At 38.7% G+C, this 21,206-nt stretch overlaps 1 protein-coding gene across 1 annotated transcript; it reads right to left on the bottom strand.

The window, feature by feature from the left end:
- Positions 1–4,737: 4,737 nt before the first annotated feature.
- Positions 4,738–21,206, bottom strand: LOC148364227 (von Willebrand factor A domain-containing protein 1-like). The gene is made up of 5 exons (XM_088338318.1): positions 21,034–21,206; positions 11,457–11,990; positions 9,203–9,481; positions 7,534–7,809; positions 4,738–6,296 (listed from the first exon to the last, which is right to left on the bottom strand). Exons 1-5 carry the CDS (start codon positions 21,116–21,118, stop codon positions 6,019–6,021), a joined length of 1,452 nt encoding a protein of 483 aa, XP_088194444.1. The 5' UTR covers positions 21,119–21,206; the 3' UTR covers positions 4,738–6,018.

Raw genomic sequence — 21,206 nt, 5'->3', positions numbered from 1 at the left:
CCACGCCAGATTGTCCTCAACCCAAAACCCACTAAAAGACGAAGTCGCGTACCAAAGGATTCTGCAGTTTCATTTCGGCTGTTTATCATCGGATTGAAATAAAGTGGTTGTCCTCCGAAATAATGATTTCTCCGTAAGGTTGGGGTCACAGTAGAAAGGTGAAGCTGTTTGTGTCATTCCTCGTTAGGCTTTGCCGAGGCGAGATGTTGTCCCGCCGGGAAATGAAGGTGCAAGCTAATGAACCACAAGTGATTAATCAACACATCCTGAATGAAATGCTTCATTTGCACTGCGTCGTCCTTAGGGGAAAATATGCCTGTTGACGTTATTAGGACCCAAATTTTAGTAATTGTTGAAGGAAATCACAGCAGTACGATTTCAGTCAGGTTTTTCCTTATTGTTATGAGTTTTAGTTGAACCACTATTGTACCAATGTCAGCCCAAATGCTTATTTCAGTATAGTGTGTGTGTACATATACATTAGAGATAGATAGCTAGATAGATCGATAGATAGATCGATAGATAGATAGATAGATAGATAGATAGATAGATAGATAGATAGATAGATAGATAGATAGATAGATAGATAGATAGATAGATAGATAGATAGATAGATAGATAGATAGATAGATAGATAGATAGATAGATAGATAGATAGATAGATAGATAGATAGATAGATAGATATGAAGCTAAAAGGGTAGCTAGATAGCTAGCTAAAAACTGCATATTTTTTTGTTCATCCTAGTCATGTCATGTTTATTTGTGACGCCCTTAATCACAAAGAGTCTAAAAGGGCTGCACAGACCACAGATTATTGCAAACCACAGACTATTATTACCCTATCCCCTGATCTAAAACCTACATGAGGGCAAGGAAAAATACGTCACACCAAAAGTTAATAAAACCTCATTTTTACTTTAAAATGTATATTTATTTATAAGGACGTTTAATCAAAGGAACATGTATTAAACATAGGTAGTACTTAGTAAATACTATTTCGTTAATTTTAAATGATTTTAACTGGAGTACCCTGGTTTCAAAATGCTTTAGCTCATCACCATAAGTTTTCATCACTTTTTTACACATTCACTGTGATGTGGTATCACTTGGGTTAACTGAATATCACAAAATGAACAGTTATCTAAGAAAAAGAGTGTTTTGTGGACGGCTGCCAATCAGCCATGGCCTTTATTGAAATAAAACATGGTGATACATTCTAAAAATAAATTAATACCAAGATGAATAAATACACATGTTTAGTACATGAATAGATTTTAATATTGCTTAAAATTAAGTATCAATATTTGAATAGATTTCTTTTGTCCACAAATTGGAATTTATATATTGGAATTTATAAAATAGCAAGTTATCATGTTGTTACTGTGTTATTTCTATGCTATTAACAGGTTCATTTTTAAAAATAGGGCTAAACAGAAAAGTCAACCAATATGAAATCATTTTACCTAAAAATGTCAACGACCCAGCACTAGTGAGCTCTATTCCGAACAAATCCACGGGCAACTGTTTTTATGGGGCCCCAGGTTGGAGACCCCCGTCGAAACTGTTCATCACAGGCTGATTCCATTAAGTGCAAATCAATAACATTCTGTGTTTAGTCATGAATCTTCAGGAAAGGTAAGGAGAGGGAAATAGTTGAAAGTATCAAATGTCATTGTAATTTCTAACACTAACCTTTAGATGGCGATAAACTAAAGCAAAAGGGAGAATATTAAAGGTGCGTGCACATTTTCCTTGGTCCTGTACGAGATTGTGTGTCAACATGCGAGAACATATTTTCTACTTTAATTTACAAATGGGAAACAAGAATACAATCATAAAAAAACATAAAAGTATAATCATTTAAATGCACGTATTGTTCCTATGCAAAGAGATTTTGGAAGACGCTTGTTTATTGTTGGCCTTTTTAAAAAAACTTTTTATGTGTGTCAAATCCACCAAACACACAAGGAAACATGACATTGTTCAAAATATAGATTAGTGATAAGTCTAAAGGGATAATGTGTATCATTTTCCCACTAGATATTGCTAGCACAGGCAAGAACACAGACTACGGAAATTCAAAGCAACTAGACCATATTATTTCTCCTATCATGTAACTTGCTCAGCCTTTCTCAAAGATACTATTGTTTTTTGGGGGTACCCTGAGCAACAAGATGGCGGACATTTTGGTTTTGCTGTTTTGTAATTTCTGTTTTTGTCTACGACAAAAAATGTACTACAGAAATACTACAAAACTACCACCAAAATTATATAGTGCTTAAAAACAGGGACCTAACCCATTAATTTTTTTTTTATGAAAAGAAAAATAAATACAACAAACATACTACTACAGCAATGCTACAATACAAAAATACCACTACATAATACAAAATATACTATAGAAATACTACAGAAATAGTGCTACAAAAATACTACTATGGAAAAGCTACAAAAATGCTACGACAGATATAATACAAAAATACTACTACAATAACACTACAGAAACACTACACAACTCAGTGCTTAAAACAGGGACCTAATGTATAATTTTGTTTGTATTTTGGGCGTTTTAAAACCTATTTGATGAAACTAATCCGTGTAAAAACAATTATGAAAATAATTATATCATAAATGTAGATTTCTGCATGTGTATTTATTCACAAATACAAATGAGAAAAAAAATGGATCGGTCTTATGTTATGTAAAATATGGTATATCCAAATTTCTCAACCTACAAGTACAGTATTTTAAAACACATGCATGTTTATGTGATAATTAAATTATTTTTGCGTGTCATTCAAATCAATGCAATTGCGTTGCCCTTAATGTACTTTCTTCAATTGTCACGACCAGAACAGAAGTAGGACCCAAATGCGTAACGTTACTCACAAGTTTATTGAAATATAGGGGAGGTGCTGAATAACCCACAATATCACTTTAAGCCTGCTTTGTGCAATAAGTAATATGAAACACAATTAGTCAAATTAACATGTGTATCAAATCATGGGTTTAGGTTCGGAGTTCTTTATACCAATCAACATTTTGTATTTACGAAGTTCGTGAGGATATGCTGCAATGTTTTGTCTGGCAGCTCAAAAAATTCCTCCTGTACATTATTTTGTGCCTGCCAGAGGTAAGATCTTAAGCCTAAGCCCTAGTCTGAACCTGATCAAAATTTTGGACCAGGTCTGGCTTTAAATGTCAATCATTACGTTCGGGTTGGGCTTACCTCTTGTTGACTTTTAAAATAAAAAAAAGGTTCATAAAAATCTATACATATATGATGTTGCTATGCTAAAAAACAGAAGTCACCTCATCACAATATGTACTGTCCTAAATTCTTGCAATGTCATTTCAAAGAACTTCTTCCTGTTGCTGTCTGTTATCCATCTGCATGATTCTTATTTGTCTCTCTGCCTCTCTCTCTCTTAAAGAGCCACTCTACATTTTTGAGGACATACTGCTGCTGTGTTTTTTGGCCTAATTTTAAACCCCTCAAAGTAACAGATACCTTTAAAAATGTTCCTTATGCTCTTAAACATATCTGGCAAAGATAGAAAATTGTCGATTAATCTAACCTCTGCAGACACAGAAATATAAAAGAGTTAAATGTTTATAATGTCTTGTAAACATTCATTTGGTTAGAAAAGACAGGCTTTATTTTGTATCACAAATCACCTCTCCTCCTACCGTGTCCTCAAAAATACTGTGGTAGCTCTACTTACAAATTCCTTTACATACGAAAGTTTGAGGTTCTGAAGTACCAGAATGGGAAAAGATTGCCTCTAGTTACAAAGGCGTTTCAGGATAAGGAGTCAAAAATACAGTACAGTACGTGCTGCTATTAGCAGCTCCCAGGGTTTCCCGAACGTAAACAAACTGGCTATCGCTTAAAAATTACCTGGCAACCCAGCATGCTTTTCATGTCACCGTCACAGTTCAGAATTCAGAGACGAGGAGGAGGGGTTACGGCAAGATAGCGGAGAGGATGACGCCGTTATCATTCAATTAGCCATAATTAAAGACATTTTAGCAAAATTCCATGAAGTCACGAAACTTGTGGAAAGGAATCGCCTGGAAAAGGTGTTGACAATTCAGGCTATCTATATGTCTGCTTCTCGCTTTTCCAAGGGATTGTGAAAAGCCAGCAAAATCAGTTAATCAGTTTTTCAAGAAACGCAAAGCAAAAAGGTAAATGAATGTAATTGTTTAATGTTCTGATGCTCTTTAATCCATCCATCCATTTTCTGTGCTGCTTATCTTCACTCAGGTCGAGGGGGTGCTGGAGCCCATCCCAGCCATCTTCGCGCAGTGGTCAGTGGACACCATGAACTGTTTGCCAGCCAGTCGCTGGGCACACCGAGACAGACAACTCACTTGCTCATTCCCACCTAGGGACATGCATGTTTTTGGGAATGTGGGAGGAAACCGGAGTGCGCAAAAGAAACCCTGTCAGGCATGGGGATAACATGCAAACTCTGCACAGGGAGGCCGCGGTAGCTGGAATCAAACCCTGGACCTCTACACCATGCAGTTGATGCTCTTTTATGATACATCAAAAGTATATCATACTGTACTTTTGCGGGGCTTGGAACAGATTACCGCATTTACATTCAAAACACATCTCTACTTACAAAGTTTTCGGGTTATGAAGCAACTCCCGAACGAATTAAATTTATAGGTAGAGGTACAAATGTAAAATATGAAATTGGTCCTGCAAATCAAGTTAACTAAGACTGGGTTGGGCTTCTTTTTTCTATGCCAGATCTTACCTCTGGTACTCACGGCTCTCCAAATTCATAATTTTGACTGATTGCTTGATGCTGTATTCCCTTAATGCAGACGCTCCCCTACCTATGAACGAGTTCCGGACGATTGTTCGTAAGTTGAATTTGTTCGTAAATTGCTTCAGTGCTATATTTTGTATGTTTAAGGTTTATATAGGGCAGCACGGCGGCGCAGAGGTTGCATGTTCTCCCCGTGCTTGCGTGGGTTTCCTCCGGGAACTCCAGTTTACACCCACATTCTAAAAACATGCATGTTGGCTGGTCCAAATTGTCCCTAGGTGTGAATGAGCGAGCGAATTGTCAAGTCAAGTAAGTCATGTTTATTTGTATAGCCCTTAATCTCAAAGTGTCTCAAAGTGCTGCACAGCCCACATATGAATGCAAACAACAGACTATTATGACACCATCCCCTGATCTAAAACCTACATGAGGGCAAATCATACACAGATATTGTCAAAATTGTCTGTCCCTGTGTGCCCTGCGACTGGCTGGCAACCAGTTCAGGGTGTCCCCTGCCCACAGCCCGAAGATAGCTAGGATGGGCTTCAGCACCCCTGCGATAATGGATGGATGGATTTATATAAATATGTTTAAGGCTTGTATAAGTAACCTGTATTGTTTTGTACTCAAAAATAAACATTTCATAAAATAATATGCTCTATAAAGATAAATAAAGTTAAGTTTAACTTACTTTTGGACGATGGGCTTCAAGGGTTAGGCTACTTCCTCGTCCGTGGTAAAAAGTGGCTGAAAAAAAGCATTCCAACCATTTTCCAAACCGCATCAAGCTTTCTTATTCCACTTTCATTTCAGAAGAAACTGCTCGCCTCTTCTTTACACTTCACACCAACCATATTGAATGGATGCTCGAGATATTAAACAATAAAAATGTCAACGTTCTTAGCGCGCTGGAGATACAGTATAGAATGTTTACACACAAACTAGGAAGAGGAAGCGGATATCTTCTTCGGGGTGGAGGCTCGGTGACATCTCACAAAGCACCACACGCAGGTAGCGGCGGAAAGAAGCACTACAGTAACGTCCTATACTCGGAAAAAGGTGCACACAATACAAAATCTAACCTACAGCCATGTCCTGATATTTTTCGACATCCCGAAAAAAATGTTTGTATCAACCGTTTTTTTGTAAGTAGGGGAGCATTTGTAATCCAGGAAATTAGATACTGCATTTTGACATAAAAAAATCATAAGAAAAGTAATGAGGCGACTATCACTTCTCAGTAGTGCAGCATATGCCTTCGCCACGGCCTGATTCGTACACAGGCGACACGCATACTCGGCTCCTGGGGGCAACGCGGTGGAGTTGCGTCGATTGTGATGACGGTGGCAGGTACGTAAAAGAGGGGTCACCATTTTCCTTATCCTCCCAGGTGAGCCAAAATCCTTTTAGACCCTCATGTTGGGCCTTCCATCCTAAATGCACCTCGTTGTCCATGGCGGAGCTCAGCTCGAGGTCAGTTAGGACAGGCAAAGCTCCTGTAGCTGCAGCTGGTGACGTGAAAAACACAATCAGTATACAGTCAATGAAAAATGATTTTCACAAATTAATAATGCATTTAAAGCGCTAGGCAAGACTGTGTACACACCTCTGAGTCAAAAGTAGAACAAATACCGTCAGAACCCTATATGTGAATATGCTAAAATAATTAAAAGAGTGTGTTCTTATAATCAGCAGTAAAAAGGAAAATGACTCATTTTTTTGACTCATTTTAAGCTCCACAGCAGAGTATGTATCAGTGGCAGAATAAATCAAATGAGTATCTCCTTCTAAATGCTAATCTGCATTAGAGACTGTTGAGATCTTTTCCTTTTTGTTTAACACGTTTTCATTGATATTTGTTTGTGTATTTTTCTGGGGTTTTGTGTCTAAATGGGTTGAAAGTTGAATTGTAAATTGTTATTTGTATTTTATATGAGAAAAATCGGTCTGGCCTACATCGTCCTTTTTCCTTATTTTACACCGAGGTATCCGATTTCGAAGCTCTGTATTGGCAGGAAAATTTGACTCAATAATTTTTTCTTTCTTTCGGCTAAACAAACTTTTTAACCCAATGCAGACCGCAACCCAAATAGTTTGCCCACTCCTGTCTTAAACAATGTTATTTTATATGCTTTTAAATTCTTGTACTATGATGTTTGTTTTAAAATGTATTTTAAAAGCTCTAGGAATGTGTTTATTTACATATCTGTAATCAAGTCGGACTATGTCAGACTATATCACAAGCTTTTTTCTTTTTTTCTTTTTACAAATATTTTACTGTAATACAGGAAAATAAATTAAGTGTAGCTCCAAGTCAGAAGAGGGCAAACTATGACCTACAAGCCACCTGCGGCCCTTCAGGCCTATTAATCCAGCCTACGAATAAAAATGGTTAATATATACCAATAATACATATAATGGTAGATATAGTACTACTAGACTGGCTGGCAACCAGTTCGGGGTGTCCCCTGCCCACTGCCAAAAGATGGCTGGGATGGGCTCCAACACCCCCGCGACCCTACTGAGGATAAACGGTGCAGATAATGTATGGATAGTACTACTACGACCTTCTTGTTCCCACTGTCCTTCTTTTTTCCATGTATTTCCCCAGTATTAGATTCAAGACTTTGAATCCAAAAAGTTTGTGAAACCCAAAGCATAAGTAACTGTCATAATTTAGGAATACAATTCAAGCTAAAATTGTAATCATAAAGAAATTTGCGATAATATGAAAAATTCACACACCTTCTTCAGTGCATGCTTTCACAGACATGGCTCTTTCTTTCCCGTTCTTGTACAAAGCAGTAACTGTGATCAGGTACTCGATTCCTGGCACCATGTCAGTGAGCACTGTGGAGTTTTGGTTTCCCAGTACTGTAACAGTTTGGACTGCTCCTCTTGGTATAGCTCCATACTCTATGGTGTAGCTCTGGACCAGTACTGGCTGCAGTGGACCCCAACTCACTCGTGTTTGGCGGGGGCCGGCGCCAGACACTGAGACCACTGTTGGGCCCAATATACCTGAAGGACATAAATAGGAGGAATCAACAACACTTGTTGAATTAAGCCAAGTATGTGATCTACGGACTATAAGCCGCACTGGACTATAAACTGCAGACAATATATTTCTAAAGGGAAAAAACATTTCTTACTTAAATAAACCGCACCTAACTATAAGCCGCACCAAATACATTTTTAATATACAAAACATTTGTCAATACATAAGCCACACTTAACTAAGAGCCTTACCCAATACCTTTTTTAAAAGGAAAAAAAACTTTTGTACATACATGACTAAGCCGCATGTACCCAAGTTGAAACTTGAAATATTTGAAACGTCTACTGGTCCGAGTAATTCTCTTTGTTTGAATACATTTGTGAACATTTGCGAGTTTTTCATCATGTTTGGGAGAGAGTTACTGACACAGAGATGTGTTCCGTTGGACGGGCATTTTTGTTTCATGAATTTAAGACACCACAAGGGTCCTCCTTTGAAATCCTGAATTTTCTTTTCAGTGGTGATTGTTTTTTGCTTTTAGTGTAAAGGCCCGGGGGCAATAAGTTTCGATAAAACTTTTGGTTTAGCCAATCAGATTTTGAGTTAGCGACAGAATGGCCTTCTAGAAGGCGTAACGAAAGGGTCAGCGGTTTTACAAACTATGATTGGCTAGGTTGCGGAAGTATCACAACAAAATGTGAGGAACACAATCCTCGTATCCACTGCTTTTGTCGAGCGGACTTTATCAGCCTTAACTCGAGTCAAACTTATGCCATAAATAAAACAGGACAAGCTGGAATTTCAGAATTAGCTTCGATGGCGATAGAAAATAACTTCATGGAACTGAAACTCACGGAGAATCTGTATGACAGTATATAAGATCCTCTTGAGGAAAGAAAGGAGGATATTGTGGACCAATAAAAACGGGTTTTGGTGAGTAAAATTTGTCTATATTCCTAAATGATAGTGCGATCTTATGAGCTTACTGAAGGCCTAGATGTGAAATGCACAGCCTAGCACTGGGTTAACAGCGTCTCATCGATTCATCAATGCGAAGTTTACATACAGCAGCTGTTTCCTACTTTATCAGCGAGCAGGAATGCTTTTAATTTGAAAACGGTGTCATATGCTATTTTTGTGCATTTTTTCATGATGTGTTTATCCTCATTTGATTCATGTATAAAGTGCACTAAGTTAAACTTCTTCTTTAATGGTGTTGATTGGCAGTTCTGACTTGCGTCTTCCTCAAAACCGCCTGTCCCACTCTTACCTTTTTTGTAGCGCCCCTGGTGGCCGTTAGAAATAAATATATACATTAACCGCGTCTCTGCATAAGCCGGGTTGAAAATGTGCTACAAAAATGAGGCTTATAGTCCAGAAATACCGGTTAGTATCAATAAAAACATGAATTCTCACTGGGAAGTGTGCTGAAGGTCACAGTGAGCGTATTGAAAAGCTTCTTGTTGGACTCGGGCCGCAAGGAAACGGTGTAGGTGGTCTCGGGTTGCAGTCTGGTAAGCACCATCGACCTGGCTATTCCCGGCAGGGTGCTTCTGGTTTCTGCACGGGGGTTCCCAACGGGATTATACCAAAGCTCGTAGTATCCGCTTTCTGCGCTTAAAACGGGGCGCCACTGAAGCATGGCACTGTGGGAAGTGACATCTGTGACGCTGAGACGCTCGGCTCGAATGATTTCTGCAATTGCGACAAATACACAGGAAGGGTGAGGATTAGCGTAAGAACTGAACACAGAGGTATATTGGAACTTAACTCAAATATTTGCTCATTTTTAAAATAATATATAACACATACTACAAATCCATAAACAAAAACATGAATTATGTGCATTCAGGGCAGCACGGCGGCGCAGTGGTTAGCGCGTGTGCGGAACAGTTCTGACGTCATGGGTTCAAATCCAGCTACCGGACTTCCTGTGCAGAGTTTGTATGTTCTCCCCGTGCTTGCGTGGGTTTCCGCCGGGCACTCCGGTTTCCTCCCACGTTCCAAAAAACATGCATTTCAGGTGAATTGGCCGGTCCAAATTGTCCCTAGGTGTGGATGAACGAGCGAGTTGTCTGTCCCTGAGTGCCCTGCGATTGGCTGGCAACCAGTTCAGGGTGTCCCCTGCCCACTGGCGGAAGATAGCTCGGATGAGCTCCAGCACCCCCGCGACCCTACTGAGGAGAAGCGATGCAGATAATGGATGGATGGATGTGTATTCAGGGGAGACTGTAAGGCTGTAGCTCACCTCATCATGGGAATAAAAAGTATATTATATGATGAATAAGATGTACTGGTAGGTTTATTTGTTTTTAAATCTTACTCTGCCACACCACCAACCTCACCGCATGTCACTGATTTAAACATATATACGTATAACATTCATTTGCACAGTAATGTGAAAAAAATGTCTCTGAAATTAGTTTTTGTCTGTTCCTTAGCTAAATAGCCCCTCAATGGTTTATTAGGGAATCGTTTAATGAATAATAATTTTCTAAATCTGACAATATTTAATTTAGTATTGTGTTCTTGTGAAAAAAAAAACGCTCTCAATTTATTTTTGTGGAATAATGTATATGTATTTTTTAACAATTTAGTTTATATTTTCATTTAACTTTTTATAATTTTAATGGCTTGCAAATTTCCTTAGAAATACAAGAGACTACTACTACAAGATTAATATTCTAAAAAAATCCCATCTACCGGAGTTTTTTATTCTCAAAGCAAAAAGGTGTTTTAGCTTTGATATAAGAGTTAAAATGTAGGTTAGTTACGTTTTTGCAGCATTATAAGACATAAAATACCGTATCATAGAACATTCTCAGTTCATTCCATTGTTTCAAATGTTTAAAGCCCGATTAAAAAAAAAACGCTTTATTGGAAAAACTCTTTACTTATACAACGGCCGAAATATGGCCCGTCTCAATATTTTGGATGAAGCACAAGAGAAAAACGAGCTGCATCGGGTCAAACCATGACTTGCAGTTGTCTACTAAATGTCTGGGGCTACTACTCGCAAAGCAACTACTGCAGCTGTATTCGCTTTCTGCCATTCATCAAACAGAGAGCATTGAGGAAACCCATTGCTATGTTATTTAACTTAAGAAAAAAGTCACAGGCTAGCTGTTTGAGGCAAAAGGAAATCTAAAAATAAAAAAAAGCACCTGGGTGTCTTTGCGTACGTTTAAAGAAGCTTTAACTCCTTTCTATAATACATATGAAATCAACAGCAAAGTTCCCATATTCAGGTAAAAGTTTTCATAAAAAATTATAAATAAAAAGGAGAAATACTTTAAAATCTCTAAATCGATCGTTTAAATTAGTGCGTATGCGATTTTGTCACTTTTCGGTTTCCTCTGTCTGCTGCCGTCAGTGCAGAGACTACAGAGTCTCAGAGACAGAACCAGCAGGGTCAGGGAAAGCTTCTTCCATCAGGCTGTCAGAACTTTAACCTCCCTCCCCGCCATACCCCTTTGCACCTTTCTGACTTCTGCTTTCTACCAAATAAATGCAAAACTTATCTAGTTAGATTCCTGCTACACTTTGCACATCTTTTTATTCTAAAGATTATATATTTTTATATGTATATGTATTTGTATTCGTGAGAATGTTTTTTCCACCATGTAATAAGTTTGACACCCCTGACTTAGACCGAAACAAAAGCCCTTACTTATAATGGCCTCTCTCATGGGTTCCACAATGATTTCAATGTTGTCAATGTCTACAGAGTACAAGTGGGACTCCTCAGGAGGGGAAACAGCTCGCTGCAACACGTGGAAATCGCCGTGCACAGACGACACAATCAATACCCAAATCCCTTGCGCCTTTAGCTGCGCAATGGGCTTCTCCACCTCCCCCATCTGGACGCCGTCTGTAAGCCAGAACAGAACCCTTGGCACGCTTGCATCCGCCAGGATCTCCTGCGCTACTTGTAGCGCCGCCTCGGTGTTGGTGCTCCCCTGCAGCTGCGTGACGCCAAGGAGAGCTCTCTGCATACTTCTCTGATTACTGTGCACATCCAAGTCAAACTCCAGGGTGGGGTTGGTGCCCACTTGCAGTAAACTGACCCTCACGTGGCCACGGCCGAGTATGAAAGGCTGAAGGAGCTCAGCGGTGAAAGCCAGCATGCGAGAGAACTCGTAGTTGGCTACGCTTCCTGAAGAGTCCAAGAGGATGAGAATATCGCCCTCGCAGCAGTTTGACGCTAAAACAGAAGAAGAGAAAATTAGTAAGAGGTGTGTCACACTTTGAGTAGTTGGGTTTTGAAATAAGGATCAATGTTTTTTTTCAGGCAGCATTCAGCCACTTCGGTCCTCATCTATGGAACAGTCTGCTGGAGGACATCAGGTCTGCAGGACCCTTCCTATTTGTAAGAAGAGGCTCAAGGCCTACTTTTTTAATATGGCTTTTAATTGATCATTTTTTAATCTTTAAACTGTTTGATTACTATTACTATTATCTTTTACTGTATAATACTTTACTTTTATTACATAATTTTATGTTTTGTTCTGCAGTTGTTTTTATTTTTCATTTCTATATTTTTCAGTGTCTCCACATTTGTGGGTACCACACTGGTAGGGTGTGGTCCAATGGCTAGAAATACAGAGAACATTGGCTGCCATCCCTATCAGTGTGGATAAGCCTCCCTAACGTCCCTTTCCTCACATAGCTAGTCTGTGCCTTGCCATAATCACATTTTATTTCTATCACTACCTATTTTGTTCTTATTGTATTTTAACCATTGCGTGTGCATGTATATGAGTTGTTTTGGGTTGTTGGGGTTTACTGTCTTGTTGAATGCTAAACGTTTTTCTACACCACTGAGTGGCAGTTTTTTGCGTGGAAGGTGCTTGACAAATAAATTGGATTTGATTTGATTTAGGACTGAAATAAATGCACAATTATATCATCAAATAAATGTTAAACGCCATTGAATACTTAGAACACGTCTATCTGATGATCGTCATTCTCATCGAAGTGACACCATGCGGCGTGGGAAACTGGACTCTGTTTAACTGGACTCTGTTAAACTGGACTCTGATCTGAGCGCTAACTAGCACCTTTGAGACCTTGCTCCAACGCAAAGCCTGGACACTACACCTGAAAGCCACAGTGGGGAATACTGGAAGCATGGCAGCAGGCGGGAAAAGTATACAGAGTAATCAACATAGCCCAGAAGAACGTTGGCTGATCCCTGCTTACCCCGCCCATCACCTCTTTGACCGGTTGCCCTCTAGAAGGCGCTACAGCTCCCTTAATACCAGAATTAACAGGCTCAGAGACAGTTTCTTCCCCTGGGCCATCACCACCCTAAATAAGTGCATAAAACTTTGTAAATATACATTTAGTGACTCATATGAGAATTTTTTCGTTGCTGCTAAATGTTATTGCACTATGTTGTATCACGATGCATAGTACTATTGTCATAACTGTAAGAGTACCGTACTTGTCTTTGGGACTAAGAGGTGACAGGTTTGATTTCCTCCTCCGAGTTAATTGTTGGACTGTCCTTGGGCAAGACACTGAACCATTTAATGCCCCCAATAGGCAGGCAGGCACCTTGCATGGCTGCCTCTGGCCATTGGTGTGTGAGTGTACGTACTGTAGATAGGTAAGTGTGAAGCACTTTGAGAGGTCTTCAGTGATTTGAAACACGCTTTACAAATGTAGACCTTTTACTTAAAATATTCTTGCACATTTTTTCTGTCAGTCTTTGATCTTATTTTTCTCTTCAAACTCTCTATCACATGTATACCCTGAAGTGCCATGCCTAATCTCATTGCATTCAATGTTTCACAAAGTTGATGTCAGTGAGAGAAAAATACTATTCAAATCTATTCAATTCAAGCAGATGTGATGACCCATGCTAATTCTGCTGTTTCTTCTTCATCAATCACTACACGCAGAACACAAATTCTTGACTAATCGGTGTAGGCTGCATTTCAACCCAACAGTACAAATACATTTTACTCCTACATTTTATCGAAACAAAACTCTACCCAAGACCAATTTATCTGCTGATGCAGTGACATTTAAAGTAGGAGTGGGTACTTGTGTCACGAACCAGGAACGGAGACGGGACCCAATTGCGTTCATTTTACTCAGTTTTATTTAGAAGGAGAAAAGGACTTGCATCCACGATCCGATGATCGTCGGTCTTGGGTAGCAGATAGCTGGAACGCGGAAGTGGCACTTCCGTGTCGAGCGAAGGTATATGTTGACAACGATAAAAAACAGGTCGATGGCCGGGGCGGAGGAGCAAAAACGGGAATCAGACAGAAAACAGGGCAGGATAGAGTCAAGAGTCACAAAAGTTTGCCTAGCCTGTAGCGTAGGTTCACAAACGATCCGACAAATATTGACAGGAAAGCGGGGGTTTAAAAAAGAGGAAGCAGCCAATCAGCGTCCGCGGCTGTTGGCGCCAACGGAGCAGACTCAGGTGCCCCGCATTAGTAATCATGACAACTTCGAAATCAGATTTCAGGATGCAAGTGTCTTTATATGAAATAACCATCATAAAAAAACGTAAGTCTTGTAAAGAAACACGAAATAATAATAATAATAAAAAGTATAATAAAGACATGCATGCAAATTGAACCTCTTTTTTACTCCATTTATATTCATTGTATTTAAAGCCCACCTTTTCAAAATTTACAAGGTGATTATCTTCAATTTACGAGTTCTTTGGTGGGAAAAAAATTAATAACCCTTCCTATTTGGCAAAGGTCATTTTGACGCCTTCAAGCGCAATTTTCTCAACAGCACTGTATTCCCCTTGTCACATTTTTAGAACATGTAACCGTGCAAAATGCTTACCAAAGACTATTTACCATGGACATTTGTTAATATGTAGCATATCCTAGTGGTAAAAAAAATATTAATTCATTAAAAAAATTAAATAAATAAAAATATATATGTATATTGTGAGTTTAATAGTGAGCAAAAATACATAAGCTTATAAATGTCCATATTTTTTAAATACTAAAGATATTTTCATTTATTTTACATAACATAGACCTCAAGGACAGGAACTAAAAACCTTGAAGGATAATGATGCGGTTCATTCACTTTGAGTCTCCGTGGTTTGTAATCTTCCTTGTGCTCTGTAGCACTCATTTTTGGTTGCACCACACAAAACGGAGACATGTAGCGGTCAAATATTACACATTGTCCCTTTAATTACACATATATGTAATAATTTATCTTATTTGGCAGTTTTAGTCCTGTTTATTTCTTTAATGACAAATTGTAATTATGAAAATAGGCGTAAGCATGCTCTTTATTGGTTGAATTATCAAACTAATATGACCTATCCAACAAAAAAACATAAGCTACTCAAATACCCATGCTCACCTGTAAAGAGAAAGCAAACAAAAAGTGGTGTCCTCGAAAAAACATGTATTAGATGTGTTTCTGAATGCCAGATCTTAAACCTTTTTTTATATTTTTGGGGGACCTCAAAGGATATTTCTGAACAGTAATTGGCCTCACTGGCCCAATTTCTCCAGAATGGAGTGTTTGAATTCTTCCATTTTTGAAGCCTCAGTGGATCCCAACCCAAGAAATATTTTATGGTGGTAATTGCCCACAATCATTAATTTTTAAAAGGAGCCGAATTAAAAGAGCAGAAAAGGGAGAGGATATCTGATTGTAAAGTAAATGCTTAAAGTGATTGGAGAGGAGAAGCTGGGTGAAAATAAAACGAGACCGAGACATAACACATTAGCTTATGTGGGTTTGCGCCAGCCTTTTGGATGCAGTTGCTTCAACCAAATTTTTGTTTTGCATTCATCCAAAACAGGAGTGATATCTTAGGATATTATCTGTCAGACCTAGACAAGGAGAAAAATTCCACAAGATAGATAAAAGGATTGGATCACTAAGACAATATACAGTGCCTCCTGAGAGTATTGTCCCCCAAAGAACTTTTTGTCAAATTGCCACATTGCACACTTCAAACACACTGCAAGTGGAACCAAAATGTTTTCAACATTTTATTTTATATTTATAACAAAACCAACGTAAGTGTAGGTGATTCAGAAGTATTGTCCCCCTCTTTTCTCAGCTCAGCTAACTGACTCAAGATGTTTCCTGGTGACTTTTGAAAGATCCAATGTTGACCTAAATGACTAACAATGACAAATAGAGTGGAACTGTGTGTCATTAAGTTTCAGTTTGAATGCACCTGTTCGCTCATTGGATTAGAGGTCCTTAAAGGGACACACCCGGCAGGTCCGGGATAAATTTGTGGAAAAGTTCAAAGCAGGAATTTACGCGAGATGTGAACAATCATTTAAAGATTTTGGTCTCATCTGACCAGAGCACCTTCTTCCACATGTTTAGTGTGTCTTACAGGTGGCTTGTGGCAAACTTTAAATGACACTTTTTATGGATATCTTTAAGAAATGGCTTCCTTCTTGCCACTCTTCTATAAAGGCCAGATTTGTGCAGTATACAACTGATTGTTGTCCTCTGGACTGATTCTCCCACCTCAGCTGTAGATCTCTGCAGTTCATCCAGAGTGAGCATGGGCCTCTTGGCTGCATCTTTGATCAGTTTTCTCCTTGTATGAGATGAAAGTTTAGGGGGACAGCCCGATCTTGGAAGATTTGCAGTGGTCCGATACTCCTTATTCATTTCAATATTTCTGCTTGCACAGTGCTCCTTGGGATGTTTAAAGCTTGGGAAATCTTTTAGTATCCAAATCCAGCTTTAAACTTCTCCACAACGGTATCTCGGACCTGCCTGGTGTGTTCCTCATTCTTCATGATGCTCTCTGCGCTTTAAACAGACCTCTGAGACTATCACAGTGCAGGTGCATCTATACAGACACTTGATTACACACAAGTGGATTCCATTTATCATCGTTAGTCATTTAGATCAACAGTGAATCATTCAGAGATCCTCACTGAACTTCTAGACAGAGTTTACTGCACTGAAAGTAAAAGGGCTGAATAAATTTGCACACACAGTTTTTGTTTTTTTTATATGTTAAAAAAGTTTAAAATATCCTTTAAAGTGTGTTCCACTTCATGATTGTGTCCCACTTATTGTTGATGCTTCACATGAAATTACCATTTTATTTCTTTATGTTTGAAGTATGAAATGTGGCAAAAAGTCACAAAGTTCAAGGGGGCCAAATAGTTTCGCAAGCCACTGTATATATAACAACAATAAGAAAGTGTATTTTTCCTACTTTGCTAGGTATATTTTAATTCCTATTTGAGTTTTATAACTATGTTGTAGCTCTTGTTAACTCTTGTCAAGTAAAATAAATAAAGAAACTATATATACTGGACTGTCTCAGAAAATTAGAATATTGTGATAAAGTTCTTTATTTTCTGTAATGCAATTAAAAAAACAAAAATGTCATACATTCTGGATTAATTACACATCAACTGAACTATTTCAAGCCTTTTATTATTTGAATATTGCTGATTTTGGCTTACAGCTGAAAAAAACTCAAAAATCCTATCTCAAAATATTAGAATACTTCCTCAGACCAAGTAAAAAAAATAATTTTATAACAGCAAAACTAAATCAAACATTTGAAAATGTCCATTGATGCACTCAGTACTTGGTTGGGAATCCTTTTGCACGGATTACTGCATCAATCCGGCGTGGCATGGAGGCAATCAGCCTGTGGCATTGCTGAGGTGTTATTGATGCCCAGGATGCTTCGATAGCGGCCTTCAGCTCATTTGCATTTGTAGGGCTGGTGTCTTTCATCTTCTTCTTAACTATACCCCACAAATTCTCGATGGGGTTCAGGTCAGGGGAATTAGCAGGCCAATCAAGGACAGTGATGCCATGGTCAGTGTACCAGTTACTGGTGGTTTTGGCACTGTGGGCAGGTGCCAGATCATGCTGGAAAATGAAATCCTCATCTCCATAGAGCTTTTCAGCAGATGGAAGCATGTAGTGCTCTAAAATCTCTTGGTACACAGTTGCATTTACTCTGGACTTGATGAAACACAGTGGACCAATACCAGCAGCTGACATGGCTCCCCAAATCATTGCTGACTGTGGGAACTTCCCACTGGATTTCAAGCAACTTGGATTTTGCTCCTCTCCAGCCTTTCTCCAGACTCTGGCGCCTTGACTTCCAAATGAAATGCAAAACTTGCTTTCGTCTGAAAAGAGGACTTTGGACCACTCTGCAACTGTCCAGTGCTTCTTCTCCATAGCCCAAGTCAGACGCTTCTTCCGTTGTCTTGAGTTCAGAAGTGGCTTGACCATGGGAATACGGCTATTGTAGCCCATTTCCCGGACACGTCTGTGAACTGTGGCTTTTGATACCTGGACTTCAGCTTCAGCCCACTGTCTTTGAAGCTCCCCCAAATTCTGGAAGCGGCTCTTCTTCACAATTTTGTTAAGGCTGCGGTCATCTCTCTTGGTTGTGCAGCGTTTCCGGCCACATTTTTCCCTTCCAACAGACTTTTTGTGGATATGCTTTGAAACTGCACTCTGTGAACAGCCTGCTCTTTGAGAAATTTCTTTTTGTGTCTTACTACCCTCCTGATGGAGGGTATCAATGATGGTCCTCTGGACAGCAGTCAGATCAGCAGTGATTTAGTTTACTGAACCAAGCTGAGTGTTTTTAAGGCTCAGGAAACCCTCGCAAGGTGTTTCGAGTTAATTAGATGATTCAGGTGATTAGTTGAATAGCCTACTTGTATACTTTTTCATGATATTCTAATATTTTGAGATAGGATTTTTGAGTTTTCTTAAGCTGTAAGCCAAATTCAGCAATATTCAAATAATAAAAGGCTTGAAATAGTTCAGTTGATGTGTAATGAATCCAGAATGTATGACATTTTTGTTTTTTTAATTGCATTACAGAAAATAAAGAACTTTATCACAATATTCTAATTTTCTGAGACAGTCCAGTATATATATATATATATATACATACATACATACATACATACATACATACATACATACATACATACATACATATATGTAATAAACATGAAATGAAAGCAAGGAAGATACTTTTTTCTTCTCTTAGCAGTTAATTTTCCCCATTTTAGGTATTTTCTCATTTTACTACCGTAAATTATTTCTTTTATTCGTGTTTATCTCAAATAGTAAAAGGTCCAGACTGCAAAAAGGTAACTTAAAAAGGATAAAAATAAATAAAAATGAGTGACCGTTATTTCAATATCTGCCAACAGAACAAGATTTTATTTTGAGTAACTAATGTACAATTTATACTGTGTGCAAAAATGATCAGATTTTAAATCAATACATACGTAAATACGTCGATACGAGTTATAACGATGAATACTATTCCTTTGCTAAGCAAGCCAGGGTAGTTAGAAGCAGCATTGTTTCTCCTTTTAATATATTTCAGAAACACTTACACATACTAAGTAACTACAACGGTCAGGAGAAAAGTTTCTCAGCCAAGTTCAAGGACCTTTTTCTGAAAATATGCTTGAGATATGTCTGAGAGTGTGGGACTCGGATCGTAAGGCTGCTGCGCAAGGAATTGAAAGATTTAAAGAGCAGGAAGCATAATTTACGTGAGATGTAAACAATCATTTGAAGATTCACTCCCTTAATTGTAATACATTGTGGGAGGGAAGGTTCAGACATGGGGACTTGAGACTTAGTGACTTGGACTCGAGTCGACTCGAGTCGCTGTTTTTATGACTTGTGACTTGACTTGGACTTGGCAATCTAAGACTCGGGACTTGACTTGTGACTTGACTTGCCCAAGAAAAAAATACTTGGGACTTACTTGGGACTTGAAGGTGAAGACTTGAGACTTACTTGAGACTTGCACATGTGTGACTTGGTCCCATGTCTGGGAAGGTTATTACATTACTATTTATGTGGCAGTGCCATCAGTTGCCGTTTTTGTTCTTAACATCAATGAAAAAACATTAAAAAAAAAATTTTAAAATGTAATGGGAGTAAATTAAGAAATATTGCTTTGTTGTGAGCTATGACCATTTGGACACAGAGTGGAGCATCGCATGTAAACAAACAATTTGCACACAACTGCAGACATATTACTTTTCACTTCTGCAAAGAACAATTAAAATTACTGTGCATTAAAGAGGCAGTGTATATTATTTAGTGCCTCGTAGTGGTAAATAATTGTTTTATTCTTTTTTAAAATATTGTATTCATATTTTGCATTTTAAAACAAACAGACAGGCTCAGCCATTACACGACTAATATACAATTTCAATTTCTTAAAAAACTATAGTATTGATACCAATAATAAGCCAAAATACATGAACTATCATATTAACACCATAATCTGTAATACTCATCGAGAAATTTGCATTCATTTTACATGAAATGAGGCTCAGTTTAAGGGAGCTGACATGATTTTCCGCCCATCTTCCATCTTGCTACTACAGACGCCCCTCACAAACAATACCTTAAAAAAGGCTGAGCAAAAAATGCGGAGAGAAATAGTGCGGTTTAGTCACTTTGAGTCTCTGTAGTTTGTATTCTTCATTATGCTTTTTAGATCTCGCTGCACTGCACAGTACATCGACATGTAGTGGTCAAATAGTACACAGTGTCCCTTTAGTTTTAATTGAGAAATGGTATCTTATTGAAAACAAGTTGAATTTTTTAGGGTGTTTATATAAAATCAGGGCGGAACAGCGGTTGCGTAGTTAGCGCGCAGCCCTAAAGTGCAGAGGTTCAGCTACCGCAGCCTCCCCGTGCGGAGTTTGCATGTTCTCCCCGTGCTCTCGTGGGTTTCCTCCGGGGACTCCCGTTTCCTCCCATATTCCCAAAACATGCATGTCAGCTTAATTGGCCGGTCCCACTTGTCCTAATTGTCCCTAGGTGTGAATGAGCAAGTTAATTGACTGGAAGGCAAACAGTTAAAGGTGTCCCCTGCTCACTGCCCGAAGATGGTTGGAATAGGCTCCAGGACCCCCGAGACCTACTGAAGATAAGCGGCGTAGATAATGGATGGATGGATACATAAAATCAAATTGAAACTATCAACTCAAATCAATAACTTCTTAACCCTCCTGTTGCCCTGGAGTCAAAATGACCCACCACTTTGTTGTTAAAAACCCAGAAAAAAATAATTTAAAACGAGGACAACAGGATTTTTAATATAAAACATTATACAGTATATACACTTCTGAATTTGTCTGTGAGTGTCTGTGTTGCAAATAAAGAAATGATAGTTAAGACTCGTTAAATGGAGCAGAAGGGGCAAATATAGACTCGAACTCGAGATTAAAGTGCATACTTTGTCTCACCTGAGTCAGGTAACTCCACAAACTGCAAGTGGCTGCGCTGCAAGTAAACCCACAGAAAAAGACAAGAATGCAAAATAGTCCTCATCCTCACGAGATGGTCGAACACGGCATAACTTTCATCCTCGTGTAAGTGTTGGTCTTCAACACTTCAAATCCTCCTCCTTCTCCTTTTT

The sequence above is a fragment of the Urocampus carinirostris genome, chromosome 6 (genome assembly GCF_059441175.1).
Source record: "Urocampus carinirostris isolate Australia breed hairy pipefish chromosome 6, RoL_Ucar_1.0, whole genome shotgun sequence".
NCBI lineage: Eukaryota > Metazoa > Chordata > Actinopteri > Syngnathiformes > Syngnathidae > Urocampus > Urocampus carinirostris.
This window is presented reverse-complemented; position numbering and strand designations above follow the sequence as displayed.